At 39.9% G+C, this 15,455-nt stretch overlaps 2 protein-coding genes across 2 annotated transcripts in view; both read right to left on the reverse strand.

The window, feature by feature from the left end:
* LOC140228349 (phosphatidate cytidylyltransferase 2-like) overlaps positions 1-4,386 on the reverse strand; it is a 30,222-nt gene extending 25,836 nt beyond the window's left edge. Inside the window, exon 1 of the mRNA XM_072308576.1 lies at positions 4,254-4,386. Within this exon, the coding sequence (XP_072164677.1) occupies positions 4,254-4,364 (111 nt within the window). The 5' untranslated portion in view covers positions 4,365-4,386. The remainder of the gene's footprint in view (positions 1-4,253) is intronic.
* A 6,052-nt stretch (positions 4,387-10,438) lies between these two features.
* The window catches only part of LOC140228350 (uncharacterized), a 38,775-nt gene continuing 33,758 nt past the window's right edge, over positions 10,439-15,455 (reverse strand). The window contains exons 16-20 of the mRNA XM_072308577.1: positions 15,007-15,172; positions 13,703-14,442; positions 12,560-13,376; positions 11,751-11,972; positions 10,439-10,700 (exon numbers count right to left, since the gene is read on the reverse strand). Coding sequence (XP_072164678.1) covers positions 10,552-10,700; positions 11,751-11,972; positions 12,560-13,376; positions 13,703-14,442; positions 15,007-15,172 — 2,094 coding nt within the window. The 3' untranslated portion in view covers positions 10,439-10,551. The remainder of the gene's footprint in view (positions 10,701-11,750; positions 11,973-12,559; positions 13,377-13,702; positions 14,443-15,006; positions 15,173-15,455) is intronic.

Here is a 15,455-nt window from a genome sequence, read left to right on the forward strand (position 1 = left end):
CCCAGCTGCAAAAACTGGAGCACGTACTTTAGTGCGCGTTTGAAAACCTCAGCTTGAACTCCCAAGTTCATTGACCCTACCTGTCAAAATATCAAAAATCCTTCATAAATTCTCCAAAAATTCCTGGATCACTACCAAAATTTAATCATTTGTTACAGGTGCTTGTGTCATTCTCAACCTTTCTTGTAAGTTTCATCCAAATCCGTTAACTACATTTTGAGTTACAGTGTATTTTGCACAGGGACAAACAAACAAACAAACCAATGGTAACGAAAACATAACCTCCTCCCTTGGCGGAGGTAATAATGATAGATCAAGTGATGGAAGCAGTAAAAGAATATGTAATAGCAGGCCTGGTAGTAGTTATATATTGTGGTAGGAGCAGTACTTGAAGTACACTCTTGTTCAACTACAGTAATAACCTAATTCACACAAATTTTGCAAGAAAATGATGCAGTAATCCAGATTTCCCAAGCTCTCTGGTTCTGAATATGTGGCACTAAAGGCATAAAGTTCATTTATTTGTAATGCATCAAATGATACACATACATGCATTAAAAACTTATCACTGGGAAAACAGGTATTTGAAATCATTCTCCTAAAAAGTATCTTTGAAAGGAGAATACTATAAAAACGCTAAATTTCAAATGTTCATTTCCTTCAACACATTGACGACCACTAGAGGATAATGTCTACTTTTGGTTCCCCACCTTTCCTTTTGGTACAGATCTTTAAAGTAAAATCTCAGTTCTGTGGTGAAAGTTGATGTTATAAAATGGGTTCAAGAATGTAGCCAATTGGAAGCGCTGAAATGAGTCACGTGTGCTTGTATTAATTTCTCACTAACATGCACGGCCGACGTCACAATGTTTGCACTAGCAGTGCGCACTCAATTAGTTGTTACAAGTGCGTCGCGCGCTACTATACGCGCTGTTAATCCTGTAAACAACTTCTAGTTCGGGCTGCCGGCCGGCCTTTCTTGTGTGCATAACATGTGTCTTATACGTACAGTACTTATATGTGTGCGGGATTTCCGAGTGCGACATGCGTAAATGTTTGGGACGAACATCTTCGGACATCTTGATCCATAAAGGTACGTGAAAAATGCTGTTAGTTTTTGACCCATTTTATAAAACAAATGATGCACAAGATTATTTCATGGCGTTAGTGGAGATGCAGCTCACTCTCGGGTATTTACAATGTAGTGCAACATGCACTCAGCTTCGCCTCGTGCATGTTTCACAATTGTAAATACCCTCGAGTGTGCTACATCTCCACTAACGCACTCTATCCTGTGCATCATTTGTATATTAGTACACAAGTAATCTTGTTATTACCAGAACAATGAATATTACAGCATGGGTTTGTTCGTTTGTTGGTGTTCTTATGGGGGGGGGGGGGTGTAACTACAAATAAATGACTTCCGAGTAAAATTTGTAGATGTTCCTCGTGGTTGTTGCTATTGGATTTTTTTGTAGAATTCCTAAAAAACCAGTTTAATGACACACGTGTCACTCAGGCAGATTTAGGTTAAATACAATAGTGACCTGCTACAACAAAAAGGTCCTAATGTCGCGCACGGTCGAAGCCATGAAAATCGAGTTTGAAGTCAGAGCATCATAATTGGTCAAAACTTACGATTTTCTTATTTTGACATATTATTGGAGTCTGACATGTCTTCTATCATCTGTCGAAATTTTGAAGCAAAATGATGAAAGGAAAGACCAAAAAATAGCGTTTTTCTGGGCCATGTTTTTGGCCTTTCAACCAAGCAGAAACCGGTTCGAAAATTTGGATTGAGCGCCACAGACAGGCTACGCCCCTAACAACGACCGGAGTGATCTCATTGGTCAGTTTGCTGCTTGCCGCTAACCGAAGCGTGAAGCTCGCACACTTCCAAGTCGATTGATGCGTGCGGGCGGGGTGCGCTATGCCCAGCCGCTTCTCCTGGCATCCTGGTCACTGATTGGTCGGTGAGGAGACCGCCGACGCTGTGCTTGAATAAGCATTTCGGGGGTTGCTAGGGTTTACCTTCTATTGTCCGGAGGTGAAAACTGACTACGTGCCCCTTGATCGCGATTGTGTCGCAAGGAAAACTTTTAGGGCGCTTTTCTCGAAACAGTGATTTCCCATACGTCTCGACATGCTCTCTGTTAAACATCGATATCTCCGCACCCGATTATTTTCATAAGATGTGTTATATATCAATTTAAAGCAGAAAGATTAGGGAATTTTGTCGTGCAAATTTCAAATAATCGACCTCTCCCGACTGTAGGATCATTTTGTTGCAGCGGGTCACAATAGTGCACGGATGGAACAGGGTTGTGTTTGGAATACGGGCACATTTCTAACTTATTGAATTTTATGTTAGCACCTAGCTCTGCCAAGAAGGTTTTATTGGGGTTGGTTGTCTGTTTGTTTGTTTGTCTATGTGCAAAGTGAAACTCAAAAAGTTGTGAACAGATATGGACAAAACTTTAAAGGAAGATAAACCCCAAGAACAATGTGGATTGAGTGAAAGCAGCAACATTAGTAGAACACATCAGTGAAAGTTTGAAGAAAATCGGACAATCGATGCAATTGTTATGAATTTTTGAAGTTTTGGTGTTGGAACCGCTGGATGAGGAGACTACTAGAGGTTATGACGTATGAGCGGACTACAATATCAAGAAAATATAAAGAAAATACTACAAAAATCCATTTTTCATGAAAATTACAAATTCCATCAGCTTGATATTGGCATATGTTAAGGGTAGCAATTATTCCCCCTGCTTTCTGAAAGCGGTTGGTCCACTGCTCTTTCATAATGCTAGAAAAGTGAATTTTTGTTGAATATCCTTTATATTTTCTTTGTATTGCAGTCCACTCATACGTCATATCCTCTAGTAGTCTCCTCATCCAGCGGTTCCAACACCAAAACTTTAAAAATTCATAACTTTTGCATCGATTGTCCAATTTTTCTCAAACTTTCACTGATGTGTTCTACTAATGTTGCTGCTTTCACTCAATCCACATTGCTCTTTGGGTTTACCTTCCCTTTAATACAGAAAAGTTTGATTATGACACAAGGAACAAATGATTAAATTTTGGTAGTGATCCAAGAATTTTGATGAATTTTTGAATGATTTTTTTTTGTCTTTGGGCAGATAGGGTCAATGAATTGTAGGCATTCAAGCTGCATGTATTTAAGGTTTGCATACATGCAATAAAGGACGTGCTCTGATCGGGTGAGGCACCACGCAGCCAGAAGCTGATGACAAAGCAAAAGGCTTCTATACTGGGAAATTGGGCAATTTTCAGCATGCATGTAAACGTACTATGAGTGGAAATCACTGATCTTTATGGAAGAATAAGATCAGTGGTGGAAATGAGCTGCTTGGCGGAGGTCTGCGCTCTCAGTCTTTTCTAACGGTTAGTATCTAATTTTGTAAATACTAACACTCAGCTACAAAACAGAGACAAGCAGTAAGATGACCGGACGACTAGCCCGACCAGACTGTATGCTCTGCACGGTGTCTTCATGCGCGACAGGGCTATGTATACGCTGTAGTTATACAGCAATACCGGATGACCAGATCCCCATAAAAAAAAAAATAAAAAGAATTAAAATGTAGAGTTTCTATTCTTCTTTTATCACTCACAAAGGTCAGAAACAGTCTTTGTGGAATAATCTCATTTTTGTAATTTAACATCACATGGTAGAGCCAGTGCAAATGGTAAGACATCTCAGTAGAGGCAATACCTGGTATTCAGCTGGCAAAATAAATGGGGGGGGGGGGGGAGCATAAGGAAGTCTTTCAACACACATTCTCGTCTCAGGACCTTGACCGAAAGATCGGTCTGTATCTGTCCGTCGGGGAATGTTCCGCGGAGACTACGTCTGGCTTCACGGATCCCCTCCGTATACGGAGGACAGCGTTAATGGCAAAATATAAAAGAGTCCTCCGGACAGACAGATCTTTCTGTCTACTCAGGACCAGGCTAATTGATCAAGATTCTAGCTCAATTCCATCTCCATACACACAACACCTGACTTCTATTTTGCTCCTTGAATTGTGCACTACTATAATAATTCACTAACACGTTAGGGCTCTACTTAGGATGGCTGCAAATGCAAGCGAGGAAGTAAATTTACTGATGCAGTTCTCGTTGCTTAACTGCCTGTGCTGTGGCGGCAGCCATGGACAAGTATCCCCGCCTACTCCGCCATAGGCATAGCGTCACTGAAACCTGGAATACGAGTCCGTACGTACCTCCTCTTCACCGTCGGTTTTGGCTGGTTTCTCTTCAACTTTCTCCGCTGCCTGAGTCGAATTTTCGGCCTTTTGGACCTGATCACCTTCTCTCTGACGCAGTTCACTCATTTTTAAAGGATGACAGCCAACACAGTTGCTCAACTGACGAAATATTGGCGAAAAGATACAGGTACAATGGACGCACAGAGCTACCAAAGAGTGGACAGCAGCCTCGATCTGTGTGATGTATACTGAGAGTACCGGGCATAGATCTATATACGCGCGGTGTACACTCAAGTGTATGGTGTACTGGGTAGTATTTTACAGTGAACTCGTATTGCACTGCACTGCTACATCCACACACGGTAAGAGCACTAGCAGCCACTCAGTTGCAAGTTGCAAATAGTTCTAGCGCCCTCTTTTGCTTCTTCGCCCACACTCTCAAAGCCAGACGGAAGGAGAGGGGTCCTCACATTTAATACTGCATAATCTGTGAAAGTTTTATCAAAATGTATAAATTATCCATTATAAGTCGCGGAAATCAATGATAACTCTCGTTTGATAAAATGGGACTCAGTTTTATATCTCTTTTATCTATCATTTGCTAATCTGTTTGTGAGAGTCTGCTTGCTGCTATCAGTGTTACGGTGATGTGTGGCTAAAAGAAACTCACATTTACAATACCTTCGTGTGAGATATCGCTTTCGGAGATATCATTTTAAGACCAAGTTACTGAAATTGAAGAGTTGCTCTCAAATGAATATGTTCCTTATGAAGAGGACATCGCCCGTCACAGAATCTTCGGAAAGGGATGAACAAAGACCCCCTTTGGTCAAAACAAGCAAAGCCCCAAATCGTCCCTCTACTCCGGTGCCACGCTGGTAATAGACGAATGAAATGTAATACATAAGGTCTTTTGGAACAGCGATGCTAAACTTAAAATACCCACCTGCCAGAGAACTCAGTGTGCATGTTCATGGTCCTCCTGCATGGCCGGCGGAATGGGGGGGGGGGGGGGGGGGGCTCGCACCATTTTTGCACCATACAAAGGAATACATAAGGTGTCACCACTTTGCCCCCCCCCCCCCCCACACACTTTTTTTTTTTTTTTTTTACCCCGGAAAAGCGTAAATGGCAATAGAAAGAAATAGATGGAAAAGTTGAAGCATGAGAGCGGTAAGGTTATGTTTTTGCGCTAAAGACCTTTTTTTTTCTTCTTGATAGCTGAAGAAACCCGGAAGTGGCACCAGAAGTTGCGCTGAAGGCCTTTTTTTTTTTTTTTTTTTTTTTGCTTGCTAAACCCGGAAGTGCCCCCCCCCCCCCCCACTTTTGAAAACGTTCCGCCGGCGGAGTCCTGTTCTTCTGTCCTTCCTCTCTCCTCCATTCCTTGTACTGATCTCTCTTTCCATTTCTTCCTCTGTCTGTCTCTCCCAGCATCTCTCCTTCTCTCTCTCTCTCTCTCTCTCTCTCTATGCCTCCTACTCTTAACAGTTCTGGCTGGAACTTATTTTTCTAAACCTCGAATTTGTCGTTAAGGACACTTTTGCTAATGCTTTGCTGCACTTTTAAGTGATAATGATTATGCTTTATATCCAACGGTAGATTAATTAATTGATTAATTAAATGATAACTTTAAATTGCCTAAATCATTGTCCAGGATAAAGAAAACGTGGCAATGATAGCTTTGCATTGTCAGATTTTTAAAAATAATAATATATATAATAATACTCTGGTACTATATCACTGTCATAGATTATGCAGTTCACGTTAGGAGATTATACGGACATGCGCTATTTGAAGGTGTTGGTATTTGATATGTGATAGGCCTACTAGAAGATTAGTAGTAACTGTTTGATAGTGTAAATTTGTTTTTTTTTTTTATTTGTTTGTGTTAGTCTTATGGATGTAGTTTCGTATTCTTTGTCTTTTTCCTGTCAATTGATTCGCTCTTTGTTTTTCTAAATTGTATTGTATTGTATTGTATTGTATTGTATTGTATTGTATTGTATTGTATGTATGTTGTTGTTGTTGTTGTTGTTGTTGCCCTCGTCGTCGTCGTCGTCGTCGCCGTTGTCGTTTTGCGGGTGCGGGTGGTGGAGTCGGTGCAAAATGTATCCACGTAAATCTGCAAGGAGACCTTGTACCTCTAATGATTACATCAGACGTCTGACCGAAAAAGGAAGCTGTGTAAAACCATCACGAAATAACCATTATGGTCAAGGCACTGACCACAGAGAATGCCCATTCCTAAAAATGTCGCAAGAATGGTCCAAAATATCAACCCATCGATCTGCAAGAATATAACGTTACAAGGTTCGGGGTTAACAGCGAATTCAGAATTATCGAACGACTTTTACATCATCCTCGCTTAGCAACGAACGCAAATTTTGATCTTGAGTCCTCTCGACAGTCAAATTTATGATCAAAATTGACCTCAATACACGTAATAACATTAGCTGTCATCAGAATAGAATATTCTGTCAGGCAGTCAAGTGACACAAGTCCTAGATCGTAAACATCTGTACTTTATGCACACTGACGTAACTCATTATTTTGATGTCAGTACCACATACATTTCCGATTGGCTTGTACATATCTTTTCTCTGGATTTCCTGTTTGACATGTAATCAAAAACTCACGTCAAATCTTGAACTTTTGATATCTATATATAGACTTGTATTAACTCCACAATGATGACTGGAGGAAGGAGGGGTGTACATTTGCCGAACCAGTGACCAAAACACAACGAAACCATATAAAATATGTAAAGTTGTTATAATGATGCCGTTGCATTTTAATCATAATGTATAGTACAGGCGATTCCCGTTAGAACGTATAACCCGTCCTCGCCATACCAGCAGTTTTCTTTATCATATAATCGAAATTTCGTTATATCCGAACAAAATTAATGAAGTGTAAATTAACAAACATGTCGGAAAAAAGGAACCGGTGGGACTCGAACCTGTCATCTACTGCTTTCCGGGCAGCGACACTACCACCAGGCTGTCCCTGGGTTGCCGGCAGTGACACGATGAACATGGAACAAAATACCCAAGCACCTAACAAATTAAATTTGTAGAGGGAGACAAAGTGAAGAAACTCGCATCTGAACCTTCACCCCTCTGAATAATATCTTTCTTTCAAAATTAATGAATATGAAATAATTATCAAGATAATAGTTTTGGGCCCTAAATTTTACTTTGTTGTATCCAAAAATGTCGTTATAACCTTGTTGGTTATAACGGAAGTGCATTGTCACTGTTATGACTGTAGTAAGATTATGTGGAGCCTTATAATTCTCCAGCTTTTATCATCTGTCTGATTGTAATTCAAATTCTACCGCAAGATGTTTGTTTAATTGTATCTTATCATAATACATTGTAGTATAATTGTACCTGGAGTGGACGGTCATTTTGATAAATGTTGCTAGAAATAAATGTTAGAGATAATGCTAGAGATAAATGTTGCTGGAAATTATCGTGAGACCGTTTGATTTTCAAGATACATACTAGAGTTGGTACAATAAAAAGATGAAGCAGAAAGACGGGACAAGATTTGTAACCTCTTACGTACAAGCTTTTATTACTTCTCAATCTAACAGCGCTGCATAAATCAATCAAATCAATTTTCTCTGGTGCAACACGAATATCAATTTTGGTAGTGTTCAAATAAAATGTAAGACACTCAACATGCACTGCGTCATATAGCCAGGATACTTCCGTGATTAGCATACATTATTAACAGCAAGCGGTTATCATGACACACAACTTTTGTAACATACACCACATAAAATGAATGAATACAAGAACAATACGGAATACACTCCAAATGAACAAGGTTAAGCCGAACTTGAGATATCTACCACGCCATACACTGACGATTGTCAAGCAAAGAGCGGAAGATGTGTAAAACTATCATGTTGTATTAGTATTTAATTCTAAGTCGTAAGAGGCAAACACGGGTTTAGCCAGGAAGGTCTTCTGAAGAAGCTGTCAGGTTTTTCCTCTTTTCTTAATATGTTTTGGAATATTTGATTACTTGGTACATTTAAAATTTTGTATAAAAGCTAACTGGGGGACCAGCCATAGTTAAACAAATCTACGAAATTCTAATAGATATACCGTTATAAAAAATATTGCTAAGGCTATGAAACTGTGACACTAAGTTTAAATGATTAAGTATTGTGTCATATCTGGTAAACTCACTTTAGAATGCAACGAATTTCGAACTAATGAACCCTCGGAATAAAACAACATATGTTCGGAAGTACGAACCTTTACTTTTCTGATTAAGGAAGCGTCAGAATAACGAACATCACCCGCTACCGGGGTTTCGTGTTTATCGCTCCTTTTCCGTTCACCGAAGGGAAAATAGCAAAACCAATAGATTACTACTTAGTATGTACTCTTAACGAATCCGAATCAGCGTATGTATGTGAACAAAATTAAGTAAGAAGTTTAATACCCAGGAATGATGGGGAAACAAACAAACAACAAACAAGGAACAAACAAACAAAGGCCACACCTTCGCATGAACCACATACTGGCCATAATTCTATAATGACTTTTGGCAACATTGCTCCACTCACACTTCGCTCTGAAGACACGAATCATGATGATTTGAAGAGCGCCTCCAAAGTTGGAAGCAACAGATTCACAACGAAACGGAAGCTGTTAGTTCTTTAAGCACATGCCACGTGTCGGAACCTCTCCTATAAAAGGAACACTTTAGAGCTTTGACCTCAAACCTACTCTAGAAAATACTGTTCTTCTCTTGTCACTTTAAGGAAAGAGACTGAAGACAAAGAAGAGGAGGAAAAGCGAGAGAAGCAATCGAAGCTTATTACCTTGAAAGGTAAAAAAAAAAAAAAGAAGAAGAAAAAAAAGAAACATGCTGCTGTCAATAATTGCAGATTCATTATGCCTTCCAATTTGGACCAGGAAAATCAAACTAAGAGACAGACAAAACCATAGGTACACATTTAACCCCAGGCATGGATAGACAGTACTTTTGTTCTACATAGGTCATGTTAACGGTGTTACTATCTACCTAGCCTTTTGTCAAGGCCTCTCGCTGTATAGTGAAGAGAGCCCAGCCGAGTGGGCCAGCTTACAGAGAGAGGACCTTGACAAAAGGCTACTCTCTACCATACATCAAAGCCAAGTACCGTCTCGACGTTATGATGACGTCACTCCTGGAAAAGAAGTAGCCTACATCAATTCATACTTGGTTTTTCGAGGAAATTGTTCTGGTAATTTCGTTCATTATCATGAAGACTTATAATCATAACAATAGAACTAGGCTGAAAACAATGGTGCATTTTCTATTACTTTTATCATTATTACTATCATATGGGTTTCGATCCTTATCATGATCACTGTAATTCACATGTATATCATAAGTATTGTCATTATTTTCACCATTAGTAATAAAATTTTCTTTTATATCCAGCCCAGTTCTCATGCAGCAGTATTAAATCGTCAAATTAAAAGAACTATGCATGCAGTGAAAATGCCTGTTGAGTTGTATTGATTCATAATACCCTCATCATTGCCTATGTGGCAAAAGGCATATGTAAATATGTGCCATATATTTTAAAACATTTCTGAAGTTCTTCTTCAGATTGTTTGAATGCTCCACAAAAAGCCCTTCTTAACTAAGATTCTGTCAGTGATATTATTTTGTCAACCATTGCTTCAATAATTACCACAGAACATGAATGATAAAAGACGTTGTAATTTCTCTTCCCCTAGACGGAGCATACAAACTTGCATGTTTCCTTATACCGTCTGTTGTTAATCATAATATGGAAACATGAAAGTTTATTATGCTCAGTTTATAGGGAAATGAACCTTCAAACGTCTTTTGTTAATCATATAACATTGGCAGTACAGATGATGTCACTGATAAAATCTTGGTTGGAAGGCTTTTTGTGAGTGTATCCAGGTAACCTGAAGAAAAATAGCTCGATGTATAAACTTATTCGAGAATAATTATGAGACGTTTATTGAGATATTCATTGCCCTAATAAGTGACGTTGAGGTTATCGTGAATAAACACAAATCGACATGCAGTACTTTTTAATTTCCTTTATTGGTATGGTCTGAGTCAACGAAACTGCGCCCTCTATAGGTGTTCATGAAGAAAATTCACTGAGTAGTTCTATTCTCGCTCGAGAATCGGGACGCAGTATACGATCTCGCATCAGTTAAGCTAGCATGCCGCTCTGATTTAAACACGTAATAATATTCGTCTAGTTTGGGTGCTGCTGCCGAAGATTTTTATGCATAGATAAGGCGTACTACAATTACAGATATTAAAAATTGGTAAAATCCATGGATTTTTCCGGTCCAGTGCTTTCGTAGGCGGGATTCTCGTGTGTGTTGCCTCCGTCACCTTGTACTTCGTAAGGGTTAATATCCTCTACTCCCTCAAAAGGTTGCCGATCTATCTGTGAAAGGTCTCCTTCGAAAGTGAATAGACAAGCAATAGCATGATGAGAATGGGAAAGAACGCTTCATCGTTTCACTTATGTGAAAGACACTTTCAGACGATGGGGATGAGGATTTGGTTTTAACTTTTTGTGAGATACCGAGAAACCACTTATGAAATAGTCCAGACTACAGAGCATACTATTCTAAGAGGAACACAAAGTTTATTAGATGAAAATCGGTTTTGGAATGGCTGAAACATCGAAAACAAAGTAAAACAAAGCGATCTAAATAAAAGCTTGGTCACATGTTTTATTCAGATTGCTCCGTTTTGGATATCTCGGTCATTTCAAGACCAGTTTTCATCAGATAAACATTGAATTCCACCTGGAATCACGTGTTCTTTAATATTATTTTCATAAGAGGTTACTAATTATCTCACCAGAAAAAAAAAAAACAAACTTAGAAACATGAAGTTAGGTCTCAACCAAATCAATACAATCCATTTAACTATAGGCGTCAAACAACATCAAACCATATCAAATCAAATCAAATAGAACCAAATCTAAATTAAGTAGTAATCGTGAGATTAGTCCTCATTTTGCTTCCATTGATAGCACGCCATTTTACGATCACTGGTTGATGTCTTTCGTGAATGAGAAACCTGAGCATTTCAGATGACTCCTGAATATGCGTTTCATTCTGAGACAATCAACACGCAAGCATTAAACTTTGCAAATACATTTGTACTATCATAAGCTTTCTTTGGTCGGTAATGTTCTCATAATGTGATACTGTTGATAAAGATATGTGCGTGTAAAAGTAAGTATCTTGTGGTACACGTGTACTATTAATGAATTTTGTTTTTCCTTTTATTTAAATAAATTAATATATTTATCACCGCAGCAACTAAAAGATAAGAACATCAAAATATAGATCCTAAATTGTATCGTTACAATTTGGATGCTTTTAGAAATGAAATGAATAACAAAGGTTGAATGAAGCCTCTGAAATGTTTTTGTGTTTAATCAGGTGAAATGTTAATAAAACAGAACATATAATGCTTCCTTTAGTGTTGGCTTACTGGAGGCCCTTGGGTCACCGCCGTACTCGCTCGACGTAACGCTGGATGACTCCCAAAACTCGTCGTGGTTTCCCATGAACAATATTTTGAGTTTGGGAATGATGAGCGCGAAGAAGAGGACAGTGGCTTGGACGATGGCGCCGATGCTGGAGACAAGACGGACGGAACCGTGTTCGACCAAGACTAGGGCAATAATCCATCCAACCATGACCACTATGCACACTGTGGAATAACAGTGATAATACTAATAATGATAATGATAATAATAATAACAATAATAATGATAATAATAATAATTGTAATAATAATTCACATTTTTGAAAATATCTAATTCAATGTTGCAGGCATCTTGAACTCAGGGTTGCTAGTTGAAAAAAAAAACCTGTATACCAATGGCTTCCTTTTAACTACGGTAATTATTAATTGTGAGGTATGATATACTAATGCTCTAGTTTTCATAAATTTTGAACCATTGCGTTATGCTAGTTTACCGTAAGTCGGTCTCCCACCTCGACTCTCACAGTATTTAATCGTTTAATGAACTCATTTGAGTGTAAGACAGCAAAATGTTGAGCTTGTAGGTTTAACTAACACACATCATAGTGGTTTTGTCGAAAATAGACTGATATTCTCTTTGATATGTATTATGTGGACGGAGTGAACGCTTAACTATATGTATACATTGAACTATATCAAATATAACGCATACACTTTCGTTCCTTACACCACTGTCTTCAAATAGTTTTACTTTCTTATCAATTAGACAACAATGCTTGAATTCATGTGAAATATACAAAAGTTGGATTTACCACTCAAAGTGATCATGTACACGGAGAATTCCCTACTGAAGACGACTTTCACCGAACACCAGGCTTGAACAGCTGCCCCAAGAGAGAGCGCCATCAGTAGATAAACATAGAGAAGGCTTATTGCCATGTCCAACTGTACATAACCACAGTAAACTTCACCAGCTTGCGAAGTGTCTTCAGTGGCTGTCACCATTTCCTCAACGACGTGCCAGGGAGGCTGCTGGACGAGCCACTGGACGAGGAACACGACCTCGATGAGGAATAAGACAGCGAAGAGCAATGATTGGCTGGCGTTGTTGATCATCGGCGCACGCTTGCCGGTGATTCGCCGCTCGCGGACGCCGATGCGGTAGAGTCGGGTCACGAGGAGGAAGACTGAGCTATAGCAGGTGGCGTAGGCGATACCAGTCACTACTCGCTGCAGTCCACAGACCGCAGTGAGTGCAGGGGCGTAGTAGAGTGGGACGAGGATATAAAGGAGTAGGATGCCGAGGAGAAGAGTGAGGTGGAGGAATGAGGAGACGCCTCTAACAGCGGGGTTGTTCCACCGGACGATGACGACCAAACCCACGAAAGCGGCAATGAGTGCTCCAACCGCGGCGATGATGATCAAAATGTAGAATCCGACACCAGAAAAGTACGAGCGGCGTGCGGCGTAGGACCTAGTCCCGGATGGTTCAGTGGTAGAAAGAGAGGCTGGCTGGCAGAATGAAGAGTCGCTACATTGTGAGCGGGCTGGGCCAGGGATGGAGGCAGACGTGTAGAGCTCTATGTCATCCACTCTCAGCTGTAGGTCTCCAATTTCCCAAGTACCAACCTAAATTAGAGGAAGAAATGAAAACTTTTTCAGACCAAGATGGACGATTGCGATATCTTATGTACAACAGATTCATGTCACGTGTCTCTCTAAATGGCTCCTGTATACAATATAAAACCAATACAAAGCGACAACCGAAAATTATGAATTCAGCAAATTTTAACCAACGAACGTTCAGATAATTGTAAAAATTTGTATCAGTTATAAATTGTTTCTTTCTAGCAAACAGATTTTGTGAAACTTAACTGGTATACACACGGACTCTACAAGATTATATTGAAAATACACCATCAACAGATGGTGTATAAGAAACTGGAAGTCCTTACCCCAGCAAAGTCTATGCTACCCTGAGATTCCTGTCCATTCCATACTTCAAACAAGGGCTCACGAACTTGGTCAACATATCTGACAGGTTTTCCGTCACTACCAATAAATGAAACACCAGCAATAGCATTCCGTAACGATTGGGGCTCAGCTTCCAGAAACGAGGTGCAGAAACCCGAATAGTTGTCCCCACAAAGTTGCCGTAAAAGGTTGTCCGTCCCTCGTGCGATAGTATAAGCCGCATCAATGACGAGGGAAGCCGCAGAGCCATAGTTTTCGACATCGGCAACCGACGCTCTCTCCGAGCCTAGACACGGAGATCGACGCTCAGTATCTCCGTCAGCGTCGCAGTCGTACTTGTCCTCGATGAAGTCAACGAACCACGGGCTAGTGTTCTCATCGTCAGCGCTCAGGGTGGTCACGTACTGCTGAAAATTAGATGGTGATGAAAGCTGGAAGAATGCAAGAGAACCTGCAAATTTCGAGGTAATTTCGGCGGCCGAAAACCTCCTTGGAAAAGCCAAGATAAACGTTAGTCGGCGCGAACCTTGTGAACCATCTGTGGCAGCACTGTCTAGGAAGGACTTAGATAAGGGCTTGTCTGCAAAGACGACAACAACATTGATGCTGTCACTGTTCTGGAAAGCTAGGTGTGCTGCCTGGATGTTATCGGTTGTTAAAGCGATCTCTAAGCCCAGGTAAATGCCCTGGTTGTCGGCAGCGTCCTCGAATGCTGAAGCGACTGTATTTGTGAAGAAGAACAAAAATGTCAAATACTCTCTCGATATGACCAAGATCGACTGATGCATACACAACCCACAAGAGAGACTACTGAGAGGCATAGTCCGTCGCTATACTTATAATATTATCGTTGTCTATCTAAGGAATTACGAGGTTCGCCTAGCACCTCCTTGGTCAATTTCAAACATTATGTGATGCAAATGATACCAGTGTCAATGGTCGTACATGACATACGCAAAAAAGCCTTGTTCCATTGAATCGACTAGTCCTGCTGTTCTCTGAAAATTCATGATATGGTGCCGAGGTTTACAACCAAAACTTTTCATATCTGCTTTCATGCTTCAATGTAATCTTCAAGTTTCACTCATATGAATTATTTTCTATTTCTAATGAAATTGATTCAATATCCGATCCTCGAGACAAAGACGGCATTTAGATAAGCGGAAATGTAGGTCATAGATTCTCATATACAATAATGAATTCGTCGATATAAGTTCCGTTGCAAACGTCAGTCTTGTGGTGTTATAGCGACATGCACTCAGGTGTTATAGTGGCATACACTTACGTTCTCGTTGTTGAAAATCACTTGCGTCGTACACGACACCGACTAGATCCCAGTTGTAGTAAAGTAGGAGATCGGTCAGTGCCCTGGCTTTGTGATTATTGCTCTCCGCTACACTCAAGAGACTGCTCGGATCGTCGTCCGTAGTGGTAATCGAAGAATACGTGGCCTATTCATCATAATTTCAAATATAAACAAAGAAAAGAAGTATTCAGGCGTTTATTCTATGAGGTATTCATAGCTTTTTGCACTTGATACATTCCATTTCGGTCTTCTGTAACTCTCACCCTTCCGTAAAGAGAAACATACTCATTCACATATGTTTCTATTTGGGCATCTTGGTAATCAGTACCGTTCCTCATCGTTGAGTACTGTAAGAAGAGAAATTGATGTACTGAAACTTGAAATTACCGCAACTTTGATCGAGTTATAACAACACTTTCATGCGCACA

This window comes from Diadema setosum, chromosome 5, assembly GCF_964275005.1.
Source record: "Diadema setosum chromosome 5, eeDiaSeto1, whole genome shotgun sequence".
Lineage (NCBI taxonomy): Eukaryota > Metazoa > Echinodermata > Echinoidea > Diadematoida > Diadematidae > Diadema > Diadema setosum.